The sequence below is a fragment of the Carettochelys insculpta genome, chromosome 30 (genome assembly GCF_033958435.1).
Source record: "Carettochelys insculpta isolate YL-2023 chromosome 30, ASM3395843v1, whole genome shotgun sequence".
NCBI classification, from domain to species: Eukaryota; Metazoa; Chordata; order Testudines; family Carettochelyidae; genus Carettochelys; species Carettochelys insculpta.
In genome coordinates, this window is record NC_134166.1 from 5,387,486 (window position 1) to 5,411,574 (window position 24,089).

At 56.6% G+C, this 24,089-nt stretch overlaps 1 protein-coding gene and 1 long non-coding RNA gene across 5 annotated transcripts in view; one reads left to right on the top strand and one right to left on the bottom strand.

Annotated features, from left to right (window-relative positions):
- The window catches only part of ARHGEF2 (Rho/Rac guanine nucleotide exchange factor 2), a 148,011-nt gene that overhangs the window by 114,707 nt on the left and 9,215 nt on the right, over positions 1 to 24,089 (top strand). For all 4 annotated transcript variants that reach the window (XM_074980806.1, XM_074980807.1, XM_074980809.1 and 1 more), the window contains 11 exons: positions 14,617 to 14,684; positions 15,171 to 15,234; positions 18,059 to 18,188; positions 18,652 to 18,761; positions 19,589 to 19,735; positions 20,301 to 20,551; positions 20,900 to 21,025; positions 21,277 to 21,394; positions 21,947 to 22,204; positions 22,517 to 22,593; positions 23,831 to 24,000. In XM_074980806.1, the coding sequence (XP_074836907.1) occupies positions 14,617 to 14,684; positions 15,171 to 15,234; positions 18,059 to 18,188; positions 18,652 to 18,761; positions 19,589 to 19,735; positions 20,301 to 20,551; positions 20,900 to 21,025; positions 21,277 to 21,394; positions 21,947 to 22,204; positions 22,517 to 22,593; positions 23,831 to 24,000 (1,519 nt within the window). The remainder of the gene's footprint in view (positions 1 to 14,616; positions 14,685 to 15,170; positions 15,235 to 18,058; positions 18,189 to 18,651; positions 18,762 to 19,588; positions 19,736 to 20,300; positions 20,552 to 20,899; positions 21,026 to 21,276; positions 21,395 to 21,946; positions 22,205 to 22,516; positions 22,594 to 23,830; positions 24,001 to 24,089) is intronic.
- LOC142003666 (uncharacterized) lies at positions 19,715 to 23,984 on the bottom strand. The gene is made up of 3 exons (XR_012642867.1): positions 23,861 to 23,984; positions 20,335 to 20,495; positions 19,715 to 19,836 (listed from the first exon to the last, which is right to left on the bottom strand). It is a non-coding gene; the product is annotated as an uncharacterized LOC142003666 (long non-coding RNA).

Sequence of the window (24,089 nt, forward strand, 5' to 3'; positions counted from 1 at the left end):
CTCACAAAAGCTTATGCTCCAGTATATCTGTTGGTCAAGAACTAGTGTAAACTAGAGCAGTGATGTTTTCAACCAGTGTGCCATGAGAGCTGTCTAAGTGTGCCATGACATTTCATCAATTTCCCCTCCCCCAGGTCTTTGCAGAGCCCAGGGGAAGGAATTGATGAAATTTCAGGGCACGCTTAGATGACCCAATGCCAGCTGGGGGCTCGAGCAGCTCAGCTGCCTGATTCCCAGCTAGTGTGGGGCTGGTCGGTTTCCCCTGGCAGAGGCTTTGCAAAGAGGCTGTGGGAGGGAAACTGACAATCTTGCTGCTTGAGCCCCTGGTCAATTCCCTGCCCCCCACAAACACTCTGCTAAGGGCAGGCGGGGGTAGGGGGAGATGGCAAACCTTCTCAGTAGGACTGTAGCCAGAGTACACAAGTCAGTGTGACATTTTATGAGCAATTGATTCAGCCGTAAAAAGTGTGTGCGCCGTGGAATTTTGTCATTGAAGTGCGCCCTATTCCTGAAAAGGTGGGGACCCACTGACTTAGAGTGTGTCCTGCCATCCAGTTTGGGCGAAACCAGCATGGAGTCCACTTTCACATAGGGCCTTGGCTGCCTGTTAAAGCTGGGGGTGAAGTAAGCGTTCGTGATTGTGTTGTAATAGACCCTAGCACTTCCCATCCACAGATCTTAGATTGCTTTACACAGGGAGTTGGTAGCGGTAACTAATTTTTTTTGCAGATGGGGAAACTGAGGCAAAGAGCAGGAACTGATTTACCTGTCCTCAGCCATTGGGAGAGGGGGGACCAGACCCTGGGTGTCCTAAGCCTGATGCTCTAACCATTAGGCTCCTCCCATCTGCATGTGGCAGTGGCTGTTTGACATGGCATCACGCTGTCATCTGTGATTTCAATCACAGATAATATGTGACTTCCCTGATGTTGCTGAAATGGATCCTTTTCATAGGGAGTGGGAATGGAGATTCCTGGAGCTGAGCAGGCCTGGAAGAGGGTCCTTCCCAGAAGAGGCAGCCTAGAAAGCACCACACACATGGCCAGGGCCTGCTGTCTAGCCTAGTGTAGAGAGGAGAGGCTGAGGCATTTGGACTTAAATTTGCAGAAGAGAAGAGTGAGGGGTGATTTGATAGCAGCCTTCAACTTCCTGAAGGTGGGCTCTAAAGAGGAGGGGGAGGGGCTGTTCTCAGTGGTGACAGATGGCAGAACAAGGAGCAATGGTCTGAAGTTACAGAGGAAGAGGTCGAGTTTGGCCATTAGGAAGAACTGTTTCCCCGGGAGGGAGGTGAAGCACTGGAATGTGTTACCGAGAGAGGTGGTGGAATGTCCATCCCTAGAGTTTTTAAATTCTGCCTTGACAAAGCCCTGGCTGGGATGATTTTGTTGAGGTTCATCCTGCTTTGGGCAGGGGGCTGGTAACTAATTCAGTGTCTGTGGAGCAGGGCTGTTTGACTGATTACCCAGGCTGCTAATCGGGCAGGTCCCTCTTTCCAGCCGTCCTCCCCCTGCTAACAGGAGGTCCCTGGGAGTCCTCCCTCCATTCTGGCTCTGCGGAGGAGGATGCTGTGGTTTTTAGCCAGGTTCTGCAGCGTCACAGCCCCACGCCTCTGCCGAGCAAGTCAGCATCTCACCAAGAGGTTTAATTTTAGTTTTGCAAAAGGTTGCAACAGCCTCGTTCCTCAGGAAACCACTGAGATCCTTGGGTTCGATGCAGCAAGGGGCGGAGAATGCGCATATGTGTGAGAGATGGGGATGGAAGATCCGCCACTCAGCACCAGTTCCTTTTTCTGACCGCTGTTGAAGTAGTTACATCTCTGCTAGCAGAAGCCGGGGTGGGAGGAGAGGGGTCTGTACAAGGAGGCGTGGAGAGGTACTGCCATTGTGAACTACTGGGCTGATCAACTCATTCATCCCTAATTTATGGTCATGAGTAGGTGGGACTTAAATGGTGGGTGTGGTTTAGGTATCGGGTGGGTGGGGCTTAGGTTGCAGGTGAGTTTTGCGTGTCTCGAGTGGGTAGAGCTTAGCTTGTGGGGAGGGTTTGGGTGTCATGAGTGGGTGGGGCCTAGGTTGTGGACAGGGTTTGGAAGATTACCGCCCTTATTTCCCTCTCTCTTGTCTGACTCCTCTGGTGGCGAACATCAGCAATTGACTGATTGGCATTTTAGGAGCTCATCTGTGCCTCAGCTGAGGACCGAGACACATGGGTGCTCCGGCTGTACGAACACTAAAAAGCTGGGCCTTGTTTGTGCCTGGCTTGGCTTTCCAGCCCGCGTGCTGCCCCCACTCTCTCTTCTGCCTGTCGAATACGCTGCTTCCTTTTCTGCTGTAAGCGAGCCATGAGTTTGCGCCCTCATCTCTGCAAGTTCCCCTCCGGAAGAGCGGCTTGTTCCTGGGCTCTGCTTATCATCTCTGCCATATGATGTTTTTCCCTGAGCTGCTGGGAGCTAATGCAGGATGCTTCACTGTTGCTTTTCCCCAAGCATCCCTGTGGGCACAAGAACATGGCAAGCTCTGTTTGTTTTGGCTCAATCAAATGCAATTTAACGTTTTAAGCTAGAAAGTGGCTTTGCAGGGAAAGGCCGTTGCAGGCACTTAGCTTGTGGATTTCCGGAGCAAAATAATTTTTGCTGCAGGTGCCATTGTCTTATAACTCCTTGTGCTGGGATAGGAAAACCCTGTTCGCTTCCTTCTGCCTCTTGTGTAATCCTTAGCAATAAAGATTCTCCAGCAGATTGTGGCTCAGCATAGACGCACACCCCCACAACCACACACACACCCTTTCATGGGAATGAGACGTGGTCATCTGAGACGTGACTGTGTTGGAAATGTGGAGGAAGATGAAGCCATGTGTGGCCTATGATTTGTATTAAAGTAGCAGGCAGAGGCCCTTTATTAACATCAGGAATCAGTTGTGCTTGGCACTGTACGTGTAGTTAGTGAATGACAGTCATGTCCCTGGCCTGGTTAATCTCCCAGTGCCTCTCTCTGCATAGGGTATTAGCCTGGGCTTCCTGCCCTCAGGCCATTGATGTTCAAATCATCTGCAGGATTTTTCACTCTCCATTCTGAACTGCATATCGACCTTGTGTTTTGTGAAGCAACTGCTGTGTTCCACCCCAGAGGGGGCTGCAGTCATTAGGGGCCCACGGGATGCCCAGGCGCTGCTTAAAGGTGGTGTCTAAGGGCAGGAGATTCTAGGGGGTGCTAGGGTCCCATGCCCCACAAAGGAGTTTTGATGCTGCCTGCTGCACCTTCCCTGCAAGGCAGTGTAACCTTTCGGGATGTCTACAATGCAGTTGAAAGCCTGCAGCTGGCCCATGCCAGCTGGTTCGGTCTCAGGGGCCGTGTCTACACTAGCCCCAAACTTCGAAATTGCCATGCAAATGGCCATTTTGAAGTTTACTAATGAAGCGCTGAAATGCATATTCAGCGCTTCATTAGCACGTGGGCGGCCGCGTCGCTTCGAAATTGACGCGGCTCGCTGCCGCATGGCTTGTCCCGACGGGGCTCCTTTTCGAAAGGACCCCGCCTACTTCGAAGTCCCCTTATTCCCATCTGCTCATGGGAATAAGGGGACTTCGAGGTAGGCGGGGTCCTTTCGAAAAGAGCCCCGTCAGGGTGAGCCAAGTCAATTTCGAAGCGCCGCGGCCGCCCGCATGCTAATGAAGCGCTGAATATGCATTTCAGCGCTTCATCAGTAAACTTCGAAATGGCCATTTGCATGGCCATTTTGAAGTTTGGGGCTAGTGTAGGCGTAGCCAGGGGCTGTTAATGGTGGTGTAGATGCTAGGGCTGGAAGACACTGTGAGGTGGGAGGGCCCCAGAGTTTGAGCTGATGCCTACACTGCAATTAGTTGGCTGGCTCTAGGTATCTAATTGCAGTGCAGACCCGCCTTTTGTTCCAGAGGGGCAGCAGACCTTGGAGCCGGTCCTGCCGCCCCCTCCCCCCAACCTGGTTGTGCCCAGATGACCTCGGTACACTGGGTTGCAACAGCAGAGCTGAGCCTGCTTCCTGAAACAGCTGCCAAATCGGTGTAAGGAGCAGCCCCGGCTCCTCCCTTCACTGCAGTAACATCTCTCTCGGGCAGCTGCTTCCCCACCATCTCGTTACCTGCCTCTCTTGGCCACTTTGCACCACTCTCAGCTTGAAACAAGAGGGCTGGGCAGCTTTTCCATTCTTGCCAAAGTCAGCCCAGCAAAACTACCTGGCAAAGCCATGTGCCCAGTCCCAGCCTGTGCCAAAGCGAATCCACAGTGTTCTTTCTGTTGTGGTTGGGTGGAGAACATCCGTGGGGCCTGGATTTACCATGTATCACTAGCACAGTCCCACAGCCTGGGCTAGAAGCCTGGTGTTCGGACAGCCAGGCCGCCAGCGGTTCAGATAAACAGGAGCTCCCTTAGCTGGTTGCAGAAGTAGGTCCTTTGTCCTTTTTGTGGACCTGCCACCAGGCGCAGCGTGAATGGATCAGCCTGGTAGGTTACCGGTAGAGACGGGGGTGGTAAAACCATTGCCGTGTGATCGTGGCTGGTTGGACGGGTTCAGTGTTAAAAAGGGGGTAGGTAATTGGTGGAGGGGGAAATTGCTGCTGATAAAAGCATTGAGCACTGGGGCAGCTTCCCAGCTGATTGGCAGAGCGCCTGCAGCATGTTTGTACCGGTGGTGCACATCACACCAGCCCTCGTGCACAGAACAAAATTGGTTCTGCATGTGGATGGAGAAGGTTAGAGGGAGCCCTGCAGAGTGGCCCAGGCGGCTGAGCTCTGCCGAGCTGGGGCCTGTCCTCTCTCAAGCTGCAGGAAGGAGAGAGAAGCTGGTTTTGTGGTTACAGGGCAGGGTTCAATAGGCCATTTTGCCACAGCTCCTTTGGGCGAACCCCTTCATTGCTCCTTGTCTGAGTTTTTTCTCTCAGCTGGTGCTCCTGTGTGTTTTCCAAACGTTACAGGGCCAGGCCCTGATCCCTTGACCCAGTGAACCACCACATGGCCCTGGTAGCTCCTCTGCCGTCAACCTATTTTGAGTCTGTCTCGCCCTATCAGCCTGCCCTGACCTTGTCACTTGTGTTCAATAGCCCAGGGCCTCGGCGGCTCTTCAGAGAGACGCGAGGCTGAGCTCCACTCAGCGCCGTGAGCTGTGGGAAATCAATCTGGCGAGTGGGAACGCCTGAACATTGACTTTCTCGCTTGTTTTGTCCTTCTCACCTCCCCCTTGGAGTTGCACAAGAGCTGGTTCGAAGCTCTCCAAAACAATCCTTTCCCTCTGAAAAGCCGAGAGCATGGCCTCATTTCCTCCCCTGGTCACCAGACAGCAGCGCCTGGTCGGGCTGGCACTGGAAGCCAGCATGTTTGTCATCTGGCCGCCTGCGTGCGTAGCTCGCGCTTGGTGTTCGTTTATGTAGTGCCTGGCCTGTGTAGCTAGAGCCTGCAGTGCTGGAGGAGTGCAGCCTTGAGGGAGTTGCCCTGTTCTGGCACTTGGGGCTCAAGGCAGCTGAACACCCCCTTTGCATTGTCGTTATGTTGGGGCACGGCAGAGACCTGCTCAGGCCGGGTGTAAGTTAGAGCAGCCTTTGGACTGTTGTCACTCAGGCGCTATGTGCGGTGATCAGGGTGAGCTGCAGCACGGTGTACTCCTGTCACCTGCAATCCACACTGATGCTGGGGGTCGGGCAGCTGCAGAGCCTGACGCCCGTTGTGTTCTGGCTCAGAAGACCCATGGGTGAAGTGGTGGAGAGTGTCAGGGGGCCAGTCCTGTGCCTTTTGTGCCTCCTGAATGGCCTGAAAAAGACCCTTGGTGTAATACAGACTCTTGGGGGTCTGCCCTTTTCTAGGAGTCTGGTGCAGGCAGCAGCTGTTGTGTGCTCGATGGAGATGGCGCATGACAGAGAAGAGACGCACCCCCTGCCCTCTCTCCCCGGATTCTTGTGGTTGGTCTTTCCCACGTTCTGAAACAGGGAGTGATGCCTTCTGGAGGTCTGGGGAAAATCCCAAAGGGAACCCAGCCAAAGCCGTACAAGCAGGAAGGGAACCAAAGATCCTCATCAGGCCCTGCTCAGCGTAGTTCCTGAGCACATCACAACCCTCCTGTAAGCCGGGGCAGCTGGGGAAACCAAGGCAGGAGATTAAACCTGGCCCTCTCAAGACTGATGTCCTCACCACCAAGCAAGCTTTCCCCTCTGACCCATGGTGGTCACTGGTTGCATTGCGATGGGCCAGTCTCTTGGGCGCCTAATAGGGTTTTGTCATTAGCAGAGCAGTGGAGGAGGTTAGTTTGGTGTGTGAGCTCCTGGGTGTACCCCTTTGGCTTCTCCAGGACTCTCTCTTCCCTGCTATGCTCTGGGGCACTCAGTAAGGGCCTCTTGTTCTCCCATGCAGGCTTGTGTCCGCAGCTTACTCCCTGCCCGAGCATGCGATCACTTGCTGCCCGCTGTCCCACCACGGGTTTGTGGCACAGCAGGGGGAATCGCTTGCTGAGACCTCAGCGGCTGGATGCGCGTGCCCCTTAAATGGGGCTGGGCAAAGCTCTGCAAACAGCTTCCCATCCCCACCGGGGGACAGGTAGTGGAGTCAAGGGCTCCGTGGCACCTTGCACCCCGCACCCCCCGTGAGGGAGATACTGCCCCCTGGAGTGAGCAGGGTGTTGCTTGTCTTGGTGGAGTTTGGGGGAGCTCAAGAGAGCCTGAAAGGAGGGCTGCTGATTGGATGGGAGGAGCTGCCCCAGGCCCTGGAGATTTAAAAGAGCTCAGGAGTCCTGGTGGCTGCCCTGAAGAGCTGGCTGGGCCTCATGGCCCCACTTTCAGGGTCCCCCAGCTCCAGCCCCACCTCTCCTTACCCAGAGTCACTGCAGTTCTGCCCTGCCGGAGGCGCCAATGATGGGCGGGGGCCCCCTTTGCAAAATCTGTGCCTAAATTTGCAAGAAGAATGAGACCTCCTGGGGCACCTTATAGACTAACAGAGACTTTGGAGCATAAGCTTTCGTGGGCAAAGACCCTCTTCGTCAGATGTGTGGGTGGGGGTCCCAGTCCAGAGGAGGGCCAGAGATGACGAGGTCAGTTCAGTCACAGAGACGTGGCCCATTATCAGCAGCTGATGTGGAGTTGTGACCCTCGAGAAAGGAGAAACCAGGTCAATTCAGCATGGAGGTTGTGGCCCATAATTAGTATGATAATGGGCCACATCCTCCGTGAATGAACTGAGCTTGGTCAACTCTGGTCTGTCTCTCAGCTGGTACTCCCTCCTTTTCATGAGCCTCTATATTTAGACCCTTCTCCGGACCCCCCACTCATGCATCTGATGAAGCGGGGGTTTCCCCATGAAAGCTTATGCTCCAAAATATGTTTTTCTATACGGTGCCCCAGGACTTCTTGTTTTTGAAGATACAGACCAACTCAGCTATCCCTCTAAATCTGCAGGGTTGGATTAGGGTTTGTATTGGCACTGCCTTGTCGCCCTGCCCTGAGGTGCTAGGTGCTGTACAAAGCTTGGACTCCGAGGTCTACAAGTTGGGCTCTTTCTTCTGTGTCTGCAGGTGGGTCAGTGGGGCCTGTTTCCACTTGCTGGCCAGGCCCCTTCCTATGAACGTGAGCTTTAAACCCGCTTTCCAGGTGGTTCCTTAACTTGGCTTGTGCCTGCATTAGGAAGGTGGGTTAACTAGAGCCAGTCAGATCCCCGATGTAGGTGAGATGTGATTGTAATGTGTGCCAGTATGGGGGGAGGTGTCAGCCCTTGGATCCCTCCCCACTGGTTGACCCCAGCCGGCTGGTGTGTTAAAATCTGTGTGTGTGCATGCAGTACACAAGGCAAAATACACCCTATCATCAAGCCCCCTGCCTGGGGATGGGTGGGTGTGGAGCTAGCGAGGAGCCCTCTGAGAGCAACCAGGCTGCAGTTTTCTCTGGGTTCTCTGTTCCCCGTTGTATTGCCTGTTAACGCCACGTGGCTGCAGTGTCCACATGGCACTGGATGCACCGAAGGCCCTGTGGGCCCAGCTCAGGCCGCGACAGAGATCTTAACAGAGAGCAGGAGCGAAAGGTGCACCTGCTTTAATGCCCTCGCATTCCCGAGCTGGGCGGCTAAGACTCAGCTGCTCGGAGAGCTGGTGGGGTGAAGAGCGTGACTCAACTCTGGCTCACAGCAGTGGGGAGGCAGCTTGCAGCTATTCCATTTCACTGAACCCAAACAAACAGCCTGCATGCAGCGGTGCAGATGTAAAGGTGCGTTATTCCAGGGCAGCTTACTCCTCCTGCCTGGGCATAACCAAACCCCTATAAACCCCTGCAAACCTATAGGGCTCTCTCCCCACTAAGGGGCTGCAGTGCTTTAATGGTGCCTGTGTCATTAAAGGAGAGAGCAGGGAGATATGGCCTCAGTCTGTCTTAGCCGTCATCTTTCCCCCAGTAAGGAGATCTCTCTCTCTCTGTTTTGTCATTAACTTAAATATTTAACTTCCTACGTCTTAGTAACAGAGAGGAAGCCGTGCTAGTCTATATACTATCAAAGCAAAAAGCAGTCAAGTAGCACTTTAAAGACTAGCAAAATAGTTTAGTAGGTGAGCTTTCGTGGGACAGACCCACTTCTTCAGACCATAGCCAGACCAGAACAGACTCAATATTTAAAGCACAGAGAACCAAAACCAGTAATCAAGGAGGTTCTCTGTGCCTTAAATATTGAGTCTGTTCTGGTCTGGCTATGGTCTGAAGAAGTGGGTCTGTCCCACGAAAGCTCACCTAATAAATTATTTTGCTAGTCTTTAAAGTGCTACTTGACTGCTTTTTGTTTTCCTACTTCTTGTTATCCCTCTTCCCCCTACCTCACCAATGTTCCCTCTAATTTTTTCCATCCAAGTGTAGAATGAACTTTATTATGTGCAGTGGGGCATGTCTGGATGTGCATCACCAATAGAAACACAGGCTGCCAGCTGTGGGCTCTCTGCCAGTCAGCTGGACGGCACCTGAATCTCTCCTGGGCACCTGCCCAAGTGCTCAGCTTATGGGGAACGCCTCCCTCCCCACCACTCTGTTATCCTGACGCTGCAGCTCTGGAGGAGCTGGGTTTGCTTTAAAGCCTCTTTTCCCTGATCTGTAGAGGGGAAGGTGTTTAAAGTTTTCTTTTTCTGTTTTGCAGTCTCAGTTGCTTTCACATCAAAGGCCGGGTGCTATTTGCCATCTGCCTCTTTGCAAACTATCTGGCTGCAGCCGCGGGAGTGAGGGAGGCAGTCTTAGTCCCGCATGGTTTGAAAACATGGAGCGTGGAGTCGGGGAACGGGAATCTGTTCCTGAGCTGGCCTCTGGCTCAGTGTGTGCCTGTGGACCAGTGACTTAGGCTTCTGCCTGCGAAAGGCTGAGGGCACAGCCGCCCCCCAGGAGGTGTAAGACCATATGTACAGAGTTTGAGCCCCTCAGATCAGAGCTGGCAAACAGAGTTGATTGGCAAGTGGGGACACCAGCCATGTGACACCCCCCCAGCCCAGGCCCCTCCCTCTCCTTCTCTTCCCCTCACCCTCCCCATGCAGCCCAGGGGACTAGCAGGGCCAGCTCTGCAGCAGGGGTCCCCCCACACTCCCTGGCTGCAGTGGCGGATGCATAGCCGGCTCTCTTTGCTCCCTGGCAGTGTCGCTCCGCTTCCCGTGGGTGAGTGCGGGGTGATCCCACACGCTCACCAGCCTCGCCGCTGGAGGAGGGCAGCGAGCTGTTGCAGTTGTCCGTGATGGCAGTGGGACCAGACCCCTGCTGCGGGTGCCAGGTCCTGTCCTCCCCAGCTAGTCCTCCTTCCAGCAGCTGGCTGGCCCCTCCTGCCCAGGGCGTTTGGGGGTGAACAAATTGGTGGCAAAGCGGGCTGGTATTTAACCAATAGCGGCTAGTTCTGGTACTCCGGTAGAGTGAGCCAGCAACATGCACCAGGGTAGGCGTGGCCATGAATCTGTGCCTTGAACTTCCCAGTGACTTCAGCTGGCCCATGATCTCAGCAGTCACATGCCGGACTCTCAGTTAGGTCTTCATTTAGAAGAGAGTGCTGGCCCATGGCGTTTGAACGGCTCCCAGCCCTTCTGACGGCTGGTTCACCACAAGGAGCTATGTCATTTTCACAGTCTTTCTGTCAGGGTGGTTACAAAGTTAGAGCAGGTCACATTCAGGGCCTTGAGCACCTATTACTTCTCTCCAGTGGTGCCAGAGCTCTTTAGGCCACGTGCAGGGGGAATCTTTCTTCCCATCACTGGCACGCAGCCACCTCTGCGGTGGAATATGACAGGTGTTAACAGTATGCAATAACCTAACAGATTAGAACAGGACATTTAAAACAAAAATCTGTTAGAAGCTACCAGGGGAATTTACGGAGGCATAAACTAATTAGCAGATTTGGAATGTTAGCCCTGGCCCTGGGTTATAAAGTAGTTTGGCAGGCAGTTTGCTTCCAACTGAATCAGTGCAAAGAGCATGAATGTTTATATTTTTTGAAATTGAGAGCAGTCCCCTTTTTCTCCCCCCCTTTTTCATTGAAGCGGTGTTAGGGTGCCACTTTTTCTCATCATCTCCTGCCCAGGACAGTTGAACAGTTGGAGCTGGATTAGTTCATTGGTTGGATACTTTTACCATTCATGCAGCAGGGGAAAAAAAACCGCACAGGCAGGGCAAAGTGGAAAGAATCTAACTTGTTTGGAGTTCTGTTACACTGCTAATTCTTGGAGAACTGCCTGGGAATTCTCCCAGTCAAACAACTTCAACACCAAGGGGAAATGTTTGCAATTCACTTCTCTTTCCTGGTGTTGGCAGTTCATTGTATTTGGCGTTTTTGCTTAAAGCCCCAGCTGCTGGAGTCACGTGAATCTCCCACTTTTTGCTATTAAAACAGAAGTAAATTTCTAGCCTTTGAGGGGGCAGAGAAAAGTAAGAAAGGTGCGTCCAAAAGGTTCAGAAAGGCAGAGACCAGCTGAAAGAAACCAACCCTTAACAATTTTTCTTTTACAAAATTTCATTGGGGGCGGGGGGAGCCGGGGCTGACTCTGGGTTTGAACGCTTGGGGTTGGTGATGCTGCAACATCTCATCTCCTTAAATCCCCCACCTGGCTGTTTCTGTGTCAAGAAGAACCCTGTTGGGGTGTTGCGTAGGGTGACTCTGCACTGCTGTGCCCTACCCCAGAAGTAGCCGCTTCTCACTGGCAAAGGGTGTAAGAACAAAACTGTTTTTCTCTTGCCTTTTTCAGCTCCCAGTAGCTCAGTGTGCAGACTACCTGGCTGTGGTAGCAGGATAATGACCTCTCTAAATTCTTCTTCCCTTGCTCAGTAAGGACCCAGAGGGGGTTTGATATTTGCCCTCGTGTGTTCTAATTCACACAAGTGAGTGCTTGATAAACACAAGGGTCAGTTTCACTCCAGTGCATTAGTTCTACAGGCTGAACCAGTGTTGTCTGGCACCCTGGGGACCTGACCAGCACCAAATGAGAGAATTTGCCCATCTGCAGGATGTCAATATTATCTAGCACATTACCAACACTTCCACTGCTCACTGGGCTCTTACAAGATATTTAGGGTAAATTACAGCTAAATAACGGCACAGAACACTGAGAGCCAGGGCTGTGGCTGGAAACAAACTTTATGGGACCACAGGAAACTTGGCCGCACCTCGATAAGTGGTCGTCCAGCTAACTAAAATCATGCTTGATTACAGATGTGGCCAGAGGAGGGTGTTCCAGATTAGAGAAGTTCAGCCTGTAGTATCTAAACATGCCCTAAATCAACCACAGGTTAGGAGAGCTTATGCCAACCTCCTGCTCTGGATTAAATCTTATCTCCTGACTCACCCAGCCCCCTGCGATGTGGCTCAGCACTGGGGTCTCTGTTTCACAGCAGGCGCAGGGAGGGGGAATTGACTGGCTCAGAAGGCAGAGAACCCGCGTGCTGGCTCCCAGTCAACCACCCGCCTCCCCGAAAGGTCCTTACTTGCCTCATTTCACAGTGCAGGCTATAGGCCAGTTATATACCTGTGAAAGGCGGCAGACTTGGCAGGAGATCAGAGCTGGGCAGGGGTTAAGGGGGCTCCGTTTGCTTAGGGGTGAGTGAGTCTCTCGGCCCCTCCCCGTACAGCTCCTGCATCACTGGCCACTTTGGCGAGTGAGTGAGCGCTAACTCACTGCCTGTCGCTCACCATCTGGTGCCTGGACCCGGCAGCAGAGGGGGCGTGTGGTGGGGGGTTGCTACAGGAGTCTTGTTCCTTGGCAGCGGGACTGGGAGCCTCTCCAAACCAGGTGGCACTTGCTGCGTCCAAAGCGTTGGCACAGCGAGATACAGATTGCAGCCAACTCTGCCCCCGTTTCAAGCATACCAAGGGGGTTGAACAGCCCCCACTGCGGAGTGCAGGTGGTAGTGATGCCCTCCCCTTGCCAGTTGCACATGGGGGTCTGTAAACAGTTGGCAAAGGCTTCCTGGGAGATTCACCGAGGCCCCAGCTGCACTGGCTGTGCTGCCGCCTGCCCAGCTGGCACGGTGCCCCTCTTGGGAACTGTGCTTACCAGCTGCAGTGCCTGCTGCTGGAGGTTAAAGGATTTGCAGCTCCCAGGAGCAGCATCACACAGTCTCTGCGTCCGGAGGTGAGAAGCTCCTTCTGTTCAAGGCTGGAGGAAGGTGCTGCACAGCGGGAAGGGTAGGGATCTGCAGCCATGTTCCCTGTAAGCTGAGCACATGGGCAGCTGCCTGGGAGAGATTCGGATGCTGCCCAGCCACTCAGCAGAGCGCTCACAGCACGTTTTTATGGGTGGTGCACATCTGCTCATGCCTCGGTGCACAGAACAAAAATTTTTCTGCCCATGCATGGAAAACATTAGAGGGCATGTTGGTCAGCAGAGTGCCAGGCCTTGTCCGATCTACCCCTCTAACCAGAGGGTGCGGCGCATCATGGGAGCCTGAAACCTTGGTAGCCTCAGACAGGAGGTGAGAACTAGCTCTGATGAGGGTCTGGTGGTGTCACAGGGAGGAAAACACAGTGTGGTGATGGGGAACTGCCCTGTGCTCATGCTTGGCAAAGCAGGGAGCGTTAGGGCCAAGCTCAACCTTTCTGGGGGAGCTTACAGAATAGCATCCTGCCCTGCTAGTGAGCCCTAGCTCTGGGGTCCTGAATGAGGGAAGGTTGTTAGAGTAACCTGGGCCCTTCCTGCCCTAGGGAGGATGCATGGCCTTTTGGTTAAGGTACCAGACTGGGATTCAGGAGATCTGACTTCGATAGCATTGGCTCTGTCCTTGGGCAAGTCACTTTGCTGCTCGGTGCCCGAGTTTCCCCTCTCGCCTCTGTTTGGCCTGCTTAGACTGTGAGCTCGGCAGGGGCTAGGACTGTGCCTGTACAGCACCTGCTGCGGTGGAGGCCTGGGATCTGCCTAGGCCTCTTGGCGCTGCTGTTACGTAAATAAGACTGTTAACCCTTCACATCCCAGATAAATTCCGCTTCTACTCACAACATGCTGTCTCCCGGCTGTTCCAGTTGGACATGGTTTTTCTTTGGCCCTAGCCCTGAAGCAGTGTTGTCCTGTGTTTCTTTGCACTGGGAAAGCTGCTGCGTCTCACCCCAGAGGTGGCTGCATTTCAATGGTGGTCAAAGTGTGTAACAAAAACAAACTTTGTCCCTTGTGGGTACACAGGAGCCTTGGAGCCCTGGGTAAACAGTTGTCCCATTTTACTAAGTGGGGTGAAGGGGGATGAAGCATCTTACCCAGTCCCTCCTGCTGAGAACTGGGGGCAAAACAAGGACTAGAAACCCCCAATCTGACCACCAGGCAGAGCTTCCTCCCAGCAAGAGAGCCCAGGAGTCCTGACTCCCCGAATTATGTTCTGCGCCTTCTAGGCAGCACATCAGGCTGAGACTAGAACCTAGGAATCCTGCTCTAACCACTAGGACACAATGCCAAGCTCATTCCAACCTCCTGAGGCCCTTGAAGAGCACTGAGAGCCCAGACTGGGGCAGCGCTGGTAGACCATAAGAACGTCCATAATGGATCAGACTAAAGGCCCATCTAGCCCACTGGTCCTGTCTTTGGACAGCGGCCAATGCCAGGTGCCCCAGAGGGAATCAAAACAGGCAATCATCCAATGATCCCTCCTCTGTTACCATTTTCAGCTTCTGACAAATGGAGGCCAGGGACTCCATCCCTACCTGTCCATAGCCGTTGGTGGATCTGGCCTCCAGGAATTTCTCTAGCTTTTTTTGAACCCTGTTAAAGTCCTGGCCTTCACAACCTCCTCCGGCGAGGAGTTCCATGGGTCGACTGTGTACTGCATGAAGAAAAACTTCCTTCTGTGTGTTTTTTAAAATCTACGACCCATTAATTTCATTTAGTGAGCCCTAGTTCTTGTGTTATGGGAACCAGTAGATAACTTTTCTTCATTCCCTTTCTCCAGACCTGTCGGGATTTTATAGACCTCTCTCATGTCCCCTTAGTCTTTAATCTCTCTTCACAGGGCTCCCCTTCCCAACCCATCCTCATTTTTATTGCCCTTTTCTGAACCTCTTCCAATGCCAAGATCTCTTTTGTGAGCTGAGGCGACCACAGCTGCTTGCAGGATTCAGATGTGGGCGTCCCAGGGATTTCCTTGTCGGTGCTCCTGGCCTGTCCTCACCTCTGCTTCTCTTCCAGCCTGCAACGTCACCATTCACAACCGCTGCAAGGATACCCTGCCCAACTGCACCAAGGTCAAGCAAAAGGTGAGCAGCCCAGGGAGGGGAAGGGAGGGGCCCCATCATCTGTCTTGAAAAGCTCCCTCCTCGCCCAGCGCTCGCTTGCTCCCAGTTGCCAGCTCCAGTTGGCCATGGTGGTTCCTTTTCGCTGGCTGATGTGCAAGGAGCTGGCTGGCTGAGTTAGCTGGGAAGCCAAGATGGGACAGGTGGAAGCTTATAGGTAGGGGGTGCTCTGGGGGGTTGGGGGCGGTACAGGGATCTCGATCCATTGTGTCATGTGTACACCCCTTTGTGCCCACTGTGAAATCAGTGGGCCCTGGGCAAAGAAATCCCTTTAAACATATGAGAGCAGCTCATTGCAGCAGCCAGGGGAGGGGTGTGCGTGTGTGTGCGTGTGCGTGCGCGTGCGTGCGTGTGTGCGTGTGTGTACGTACATATGTACGTACTTCCTGGTCTATCAGCCAAACCTTGGTGCGATAACCCAGCTCACTCCCTTTCTCCCTTTGCCCCCAGCAACAGAAAGCCGCCCTGCTGAAGAACAACTCGGCACTGCAGAGCGTGTCACTGCGGAACAAGAGTAAGTGATCCAGAAACCCTGAGCTGGGAAGGAAGAGACCCTGCCCTGCCCCACCCCCTGAGAGGGATGGCTGGGAGGGGGGGATTCAGGGGCAGTGAGTGAAGTCTAGTGGTTACAGCAAGGGGGGCTGTGATGGTGCATGGCTTAGAGCAGGTGAATGGGAATCAGGGCCAGTGTTCCCTCTAATCTTTTCCTTCCGTGTGTGGAATAATTTTATGTGCACCAAAGCATGTGCGGATGTGCACTTCCCATAGAAACACATGCTGCCAGCGGTGGGTGCTCTGCTCATCAGCTGGGTGGCGTTTGAATCTCTCCTGAGCAGCCACACAAGTGCTTATCTGGCAGGGAACGCTGGCCAGGACTCCTGGGTTCTGTTCCCGGCCTTTGGAAGGATTGTGAGTGTCCAGACAAGGGGACTTGAGATAGGACCTGGGGGTTCTGTTCCTGTCTCTGGGAGAGGATGTGGGGTTTCATGGCTAGAGCAGGAGGCTGGGGGATGAGATTCCTGGGTTCTGCTCCCAGCTGTGCTGCTGAAGCCTAGGTCAATGGCCCATGATAGGCTGTCAGCCGGGGAGGTGCTGAATTATCAAAGCTGCCTGTGATTCTCTATTCCCTGCATGAGCTATCCATCACAAAGGCTGTGTCTACACGTGCCCCAAACTTCGAAATGGCCACGCAACTGGCCATTTATAAGTTTACTAATGAAGTGCTGAAATGCATATTCAGCGCTTCATTAGAATGCGGGCTGCCGTGGCGCTTCGAAATTGACGCGGCTCGCCCCGACGGGGCTCCTTTTCGAAAGGACTCCGGCTACTTCGAAGTCCCCTTATTCCTATGAGCTCATGGGAATAAGGGGACTTCGAAGTAGGCGGGGTCCTTTCGAAAAGGAGCCCCGTCTGGATGAGACGCGCAGCGGCGAGCTGTGTCAATTTTGAAGCGCCGCGGCTGCCCACATGCTAATGAAGCGCTGAATATGCATTTCAGAGCTTCATTAGTAAACTTCAAAATGGCCATTTGCGTGACCATTTCGAAGTTTGGGGCACGTGTAGACGTAGCCAAAGTGTCAGGAGTGGGACAGGCAGCTACTCCAAGTGGGTCTCCCATCAGGGTCCTTAAACCAAGATGGACATGAAAGCTCCTGTGACCCTAGAGACGGCATTTGCCTTAGTCCCTGTGACGCCAGGCACTGCCCCCACCATCGTTTCCCTCCCTCTGTTCCATTGGGCAGCTGCCCGCCCCAGAGGTGGTCGCATTCCAGCAGCACTGTGGGTGTAATCTGCAAAGTGCCCTGGGAGGAAGCTGCCACCGCTGCTGTTGATAAGAATCAGAGCCGGGGGAGTTGATAAATCCTCTGTTGTCTGGTGAACAGATCCAGGAGAGGGAAAGTCGGAGGCCGCCCGTCTTTCAGTAGCTGCCTGTGCCCCAGCGTCGGGGGCCATTTTTTGCCCAGCAGAGGGCGGTTTGCACAGGGAGGGGCAGCGGCAGACGGTGCCTCAATGAATCATCTCCTGTCCCAGCCTTGGGGCTGGCTCAGCTGTCTAGCATATTTAGGAGCCTCCTGGCCCCAGTGCTCTCTGGAGCCCTCTTTGGGCTCGCTGCAGGGATACCTGCTGGGGGTCCCCATGGCTCAGGTGTCCTGGGGAAAGGGAGGGGTCTCTGCTGAGTGGGGGCAGGGAGAGAGCTGGAGGGAGAGGGCTCTGCATGGGTCTCCCCATCACCCCTGTGCTTCCGCCTCCCTGATTGGCTACCGAGCGCTGCCCCCGCTCTGCCGAGATGGAGCTGTGCTGCCCCCTTCTGGCGTGACGCAGGTACTGCACCCGTGTGCCGGCGGCGATGGCTCTCTCCCCAGGAAATGGTTTTGCCCTAGCGCCCAGGCAGCAGACTGCTTTGTGTGGCCCTCAGGCTCCCACTGGGGAGCGGGGTCAGACGCTGCCCCTCCCGAGAAAGGTTCGGCCGCCCCCAGGCTGCGCTCTGTGCTGGTGGAGCAGGCCCTGGAGTTGCACCCTTGCAGCACTGCGCGCGCAGCGTGAAACCCTGGCCTGCCCCCATTGACTTCACTGGGGCCAGACTGCCCCACACCTCCGACCCGGCCCTGTGCGCGCTGCATGGCCTTCAGATCCAGCTGTGTACCCCAGCCCTGGCTGAGCTGCCTGCCCCGGCTGCTGTGTGCCACGCCAGGGACTGCTAGAGAAGGTGGCCTAGTGCTTAGAGACCAGCCTGGGAGTGGGTGGGAGCCTCAGATGCGAAACTGCAGCAAGTCCTGGGAGGCTGAATGTGGAGAGTATTGAGGGGCCTAATACAGACTGGAGTTACCTTTAAAAACCTGGACCTGATTCTCTGCCCCCCAGCTGCTCATCAGGGGCCCTCGCCCAAGATAAATGCTTTGAGAGATGCCCAGGCCCTTTGGTGATGGCAGTGGAGACAGGACGAACAGAGGCCTTGAGCCACGCCCCAAATGTTCTCCCAGTCTGGTGTTCTCCCCTCTCCCATAGCCACCTGCTCTAACTAGTAGTCCCCACTCCCTTCCCTGGGGCAGGGCAGAGCAGGCCTGCTGAGCGTGGGGAGCAGAACCACAGCACCCTGCCCTGGACTGGGCCCGGTCCCTTGTCCCCATGCGTGTATCGGTGGGCCGGCCAGGACCCGTACAGCAGGGACCCCTGTGCTGTGATTGGCTGTCAACACCTCGGTGTGGACGTTTATCGAATGGTCAGACAGTGCGGGATGGGCTCACCAGTGGGACCTGACCTCCCCTGGTGCTCTGGTGCATGGCGCCGGCGTGCACCCCCTGTGCTCACCCCCCCATTGTGCTCCTCTCTCTTTGCAGCAGCCACCAGGGAGCGCCCCAACTCTGCCATCTACCCCTCAGAGAGCTTCCGCCAGACCCTGCTGGGCTCCCGCAGGGGGCGGCCCACGCTGTCCCTCTCCAAAAGCGTCTCCACCACCAACATCGCAGGGTAAGTGCTGGGGTGGGGGTGGGGAGCGGGGTCGAGTGGTTAGAGCACGGCACCAGTATCACCTGCTAGCTGAGCATTTGGGCAGCTGCCCAGGAGAGATTCAGGGGCTGCCCAACTGGGTAGGCAGAGTGCCCACAGCCGGCAGCATGTGTTTCTGTTGGTGGTGCACATCCTCACATGCCTCGGTGCACAGAACAAAATGTATTCCACCCCAGATAGAAAAGATTAGAGGGAACCCTGCACAGCACCAGGACTCCTGGGCTCTCCTCTCTGCTCTGAGCAGGGATTTGAGTCTAGTGGTTAGAGCGAGGGGAATGAGGACTCCCGGATCCCATTCTCAGCTTTGTCGCTGGCTCGTCCTGTCTGACCGTTCCCTCCCAGCGCTGTGGGAGATTGGCTGGCAGGGCACACGGGGCTTTCGTTGGTGGGATTCTGACCCTGGCTTCTCCCTGTCTCCCCCCAGGAACTTCAATGACGAGTCGCCCCTGGGGCTCCGGCGCATCCTGTCCCAGTCCACCGACTCGCTGAATATGCGCAACCGAACGCTGTCAGTGGAGTCGCTCATTGACGAAGGTGCGAGCGCTCTGCTGGGCAGGGGCTTCTGGGTGCCTCTCGAATCCACAGCAGGACGCGGGGTGCACAGAGATCGGGGGAGGCCTGAGGCAGCAGCCCATGGGTCTGGGCTGTGCAACGGGGGAGGAATCACTAGCTGTGGGGCACGGGGGGCAGGTGTCCCCAGGCTTCCCATAGGCCAGTATGCGCTGCTTGCTCTCTGCTGGCGTAACTGGTCCCCTGCCTCCAGTTCTGCAACATGGCCCCCGTGTGCGGGCCTGGCTGGGGAGGGACCAGCACCGAGTGAGATCCTTACCCTGCCCCAGCTCTGTGCTGTGCACACCCCGCCCCCGGGGCTCCCCAGCCAGCCCCTCCCCCAGCATGCACCATACTTCAGAGATCTGAAGCCTGAGGCAGTGACACCCCCACCCTGCCTTCCTCCCCGTCGGCTGAGTCCAATCTTCCCTGCAAGCTGAGGGGGAGCTGTCAGGGCGTGGGGGTTGTGAGCCAGGGGTGGGCAGCGCTGGGCACAAGCTCAAGGCTGCCCCCGGGCAGCAGGTTAAAGCTGATGGATGTTGGAAGTGGTGAGGGGGCCCTGTGGGCATCACCCTTCGGCTCCGTTCTCTGTGAGTGAGCACTTGGGCGGCCACAGAGGAGAGCTTCTGGTACTGCTCAGCTGATTGCCAGAGTGCCCACAGCCAGCAGCATGTGTTTCTGTGGGTGGTGCACATCCGCACATGCCTCGGTGCACATAATAAAATTTATTCCGCCCTTGGATGGGAAAAGTCAGAGGAAACACTGCCCCTCCGGGTGGACTCCCCCCAACTGGCCATTCCCCCTCCCGCCAGGGGCCGAAGTCGTCTACAACCAGCTGATGAGCGACTTTGAGACGGATGAAAAGGACTTTGAGGCCGACTCCTGGAGCCTGGCAGTCGACAACAACTACCTGCAACAGCACAAGAAGGAGGTGATGAAGCGGCAGGATGTCATCTACGGTGAGTCCTGTGCCCCTCCGCTCCCGCACGCTGCTGGGCGGAGGTGGGACATTCCCGTCCTGGGAGCGTGTGGCTCCTGCTGCTTATCCGGCTGGGCAGCCCTGGTGGGACAGAGCATCAGGTCAGAGTGTGGCCCCGGGACTCCTTATTCCTACCCCCGCACTCGGGGAGAAGCTGTGCACAGGCCAGGACGCCTGGGTTCTATTATCACAACCCCCCACTCAGCGCCTCGAGGCAAGCAGCCTGCAGCGGTCTGATTCCCGCTTGCTCCCAATGGGGATTTTAATCCCCTGCCCTTGGGCTTGGCGAGGATGGATTCAGCCCTCTGGATTGTTATGAGGCAGCTGATCCCCTAGGGCTTCCCAGCACTAGCTTGACAGCCGGGAGATGGGCTGAGAGGGCCAGTGCCCAGGGCAGAGGGTGAAAAGCCAGGCTTCCAGCTGGGCTTGGAGTCTGGTCCTCTACCGGCAGGTGACACTGCCTTGGGGCACTTGGCCCTGCCCCGGGTGGTTGCCTGGGGGGTTCTGGCTCTGACTTTCATCTCCCTCCCGGTGCGCCTCCCCAGAGCTGATCCAGACCGAGCTGCATCACGTCCGCACCCTGAAGATCATGACCAACATGTTCCGCAAGGGGATGCTGGAGGACTTGCAGATGGACCTGGCCCTGGTGCAGAGCATGTTCCCCTGCGTGGACGAGCTGAGCGAGATCCACGACCGCTTCCTCATGCAGCTGCTGGAGCGGCGCAAGGAGTCGCTGGCCACTGACAGCAACAAGAACTTCGTCATCAACCGCCTGGGGGATGTCCTAATCCAGCAGGTGGGTGGGGGCAGGGAGCCAGAGGCTGTGGGGAGACCCTGGGGCACTGCTGCAGAGCAGGGAGGGGGACTCAGCAAGCGGCGCTGTCCTCCCATTACCTTCACAAGGTGTTAGGGGCGCTATGCTGCCCTGGTTAGGGAGGGGGGCCAGCAGGGGGTGCTGTGCTGAGAGCCCAGCAGGAGCCATTGTGCTGTCTGGCCTCCGGGGGACCAGCAGGGGGTGCTGTGCTGCCTGGCCTGGGGTGGGGGGCTCAGCTGGCTCCCTGCCCCCAGAGGTAGATGCAGCAGGGGGCCAGGGGAGAGGGTGTATGCGGGTGTCACTCCCAGCCTGTCTCTCTCCTGCCCGCAGTTCTCCAGCCCCAGCGCCGAGCAGATGAAGAAGGCCTACGCCGAGTTCTGCAGCCGGCACAACAAGGCTGTGAAGCTCTACAAGGAGCTGTTTGCCCGGGACAAAAGGTTCCAGCAGTTCATACGGGTGAGTCTGGAGCTGGGCTGGGCTGGCTGGGCTGGGGGAGGGCACAGCCACCCAGTGCAGGCGGAAGGTACTTGAGGGCATCTGGCTTTCCCTGTCGACCTTCATGCCGCAGGGAAGCTCAGGGTCATGCAGCTCATCTTGCCTGCAGGGCAGCATGCTATCGACTGCGCAGTGAGCTGATCCCCTGGGCCTGGCGCTGAGCTGAATTCTGACCCCTGGCCCCATCTTCACCTCTTCTTCCCTCCCAACAGAGGCTGACTCGCAGCTCGGTGCTGCGCCGGCATGGGGTGCAGGAGTGCATCCTGCTGGTCACCCAGCGGATCACCAAGTACCCCGTCCTCATCGACCGCATCCTGCAGAACTCCAGAGGTGCCTGGTGGGCTGGAGAGGCAGCGGTAGAGCTGGGGGCAGCCTAGGCCTGGGGCAGCAGGGGCTGGACGGCCAAGGCACAGAAGGGGGGCTGCGAGTTGGGATTGAGGGGCACAAACAGAGCAGGGGCCTTGGGGAACCCAGGGTGGGCACAGACGGGGCTGCAGGTCAGGATCAGTGTTCCCTGTAAGCTGAGTGCTTGGGCGGCTGCCCAGTGCCGCCCAGCTGGTTAGCAGAGTGCCCACAGCTGGATGGTGCACGTCCGCACATGCCTTGGTGCACATAACAGAATTTATTCTGCCCGTGGATGGAGAATTTAAAGAGAACATTGGTTGGGATTGAGGGACATGGGCGGAGCTGGGGGGCATGGGGAACCCAGGGCGGGCACGGAAGGGGGTTGAAGGGCACAGGGACCCAGGGCAGGCACGGAATGGGCTGCAGCTCAGGATGCGGGGGCCAGGCACACCTGGGGGTTTGGGAAATGCCCTGCCCAGCTCAGCTGCAGACGCCGGCCCCTGCCTGACTCCTGCCGCCACCCCCTGCCCTCCCCAGGGAACGAGGTGGAGCATCGGGACCTGGGCACGGCCCTGACGCTGGTCAAGGACCTGATCTCGGCCATCGACCAGGAGGTGCACGAGTACGAGAAGAACGCGCGGCTGCAGGAGATCTACGGGCGCGTGGACGGGCGGGCCAAGGCCCAGCTGAAGTGGGAGGGCCACAGCGGCGCCTTTGGCAGGGACGAGCTGCTGCGCCGCAAGCTCGTGCACGACGGCTGCATGCTGTGGAAGACCGCGACTGGGCGCTTCAAAGGTGCGGGGGTGGGAGGGAACGACTCTGGGGGGTGGGGGCAGCCCAGGCGCCACCCACTGCTCCCCAGGCCCGGCCCGCTGCTGCTGCTGCTCCCTGGGCCCAGCTCATCTGCTGCCTTGACTGTAGCCTCTGCCTCTGCCCAGGCTTGGCAGCTCTGGGGGGTTTCCCTGCCCAGCTGCCCCAGCCTCGTGCTCCCTGGGCTGCTGGAGGAGGCCTTGCACCCTCCCTTTGCAGCCTGGCCAATGCTGAAGGGTCCCACCCTGCCCTGCCTGACCTCCCCTGTATGTCTTGTGTCCTTCCTCTCCCCTGCAGACATCCTGGTGCTGCTGATGACTGACGTCCTCATCTTCCTGCAGGAGAAGGATCAGAAATTCACTTTTCCTGCCCTGGTGAGCGGCTGCTGGTCCAAGCGGGTCTGTCTGTCTGTCTCTCCAGCTTCTCTGTGCAGCAGAGCTGGCCAGAAACAGCTGGGCCTCCTGGCAAAAGGGACAGCTTAACCAAGCTTGGGGGCTTGGATTCAGGACTCCTGGGTCTCACGGCAGGAGAGTCCCTTGCCCAAGCTCCCTGCCTCGGTTTCCCCCGCTGTAAATAAGCCTGATGAGATCCTGACCCGTTCCTGCCGGGGCCATTGGGACGGTGAATTTGTTGGCGTTGGGAGCATCTTTGGTGGTAGGCGCTGTGTGAGTGGCACCAGATTACTCTGCCTGGCTCTTAACACATCCATGCCTGGTGGCCCCTGCGTGTGCTCTGTTGCTCCCTGTCATTGTTTGCTGCCGTCGGTTTTAGTTACGTGGCAGTGGAGAGAGGCCTGTTATGCCAGGCACTGCCCAGACGTGTTGAGGACAGTCCCTACCCCGGGTCTCCATGGAACAGGCCAAAAGCGAGAGGGGAAACTGAGGCACGGGTGGGGGCGTGACTTGTCACCCAGCGAGTCAGCAATGGGGCTGGGAACAGTCAATGTCCAGAGTCCCAGCCAGTGGCAAAACCAATAAACATGCTGCTGCGGTAGCGCCGCTGGGCTCCAGCTTCGTTATCCCAGCTCCGGGCTGCGATTGCCGCGTGGGTGGACAGACCTGTCCCAGCTTTACCCATGCTGCTGCTGCTCCAGCCACATGGGCGGGGACAGCACCCCCCGGCATCTGCTTGCACTGCCCCAGCGCCTGCGAAATCGTAGTGCCTGCTTGCACGCTTTGGACCGGGATAGCCCAGGCGTTACAGTAGCATCTGGGAGCCCCGTGCTCAGAGCAGGCCCCCGTTGGGCCCAGCACTGTACGGACAGAATGACAGCCCCTGCCCACCCGGCTCCCGACCAGAGTGCGACAAGAGAGAGAGCCAGTGGAACCGGCCAGGCGATAACGAACATCCCAGTCCACCTTCCCTCTAATTTTTCCATCCACGTGTGGAATAAATTGTACACGCGGGTGGGGATGCGCACCACCAAGAGAAACACGCTGCCGGCTGTGGGTGCCCTGCTAATCAGCTGGGCGGCCCCCGAGTCTCTCCTCAGCAGCCGCCCAAGCGCTTGGCTTATGGGGAATACTGGTGCCCACCCTCTCACCCTCCCCTGGCTCCCCCCACCCCCTCACTCTCCCTAATGGGCTGCACTCCCCCCCCCCACCCCCGCAGGACAAGCCAGCGGTGATCTCCCTGCAGAACCTGATCGTCCGGGACATTGCCAACCAGGAGAAAGGCATGTTCCTGATCAGCGCCGCCCCGCCGGAGATGTACGAGGTGCACGCTGCCTCCCGCGATGACCGCAACGCCTGGATGAAGGTCATCCAGCAAACCGTCAGCCTGTGAGTGCCCCGCCCCTCTGCTTCCTGCCCGTCACCGGTGGGATAAGAGCTTTGCTACAGCTGCCAGCCAAGGGAGTCGCTCCTCTAGC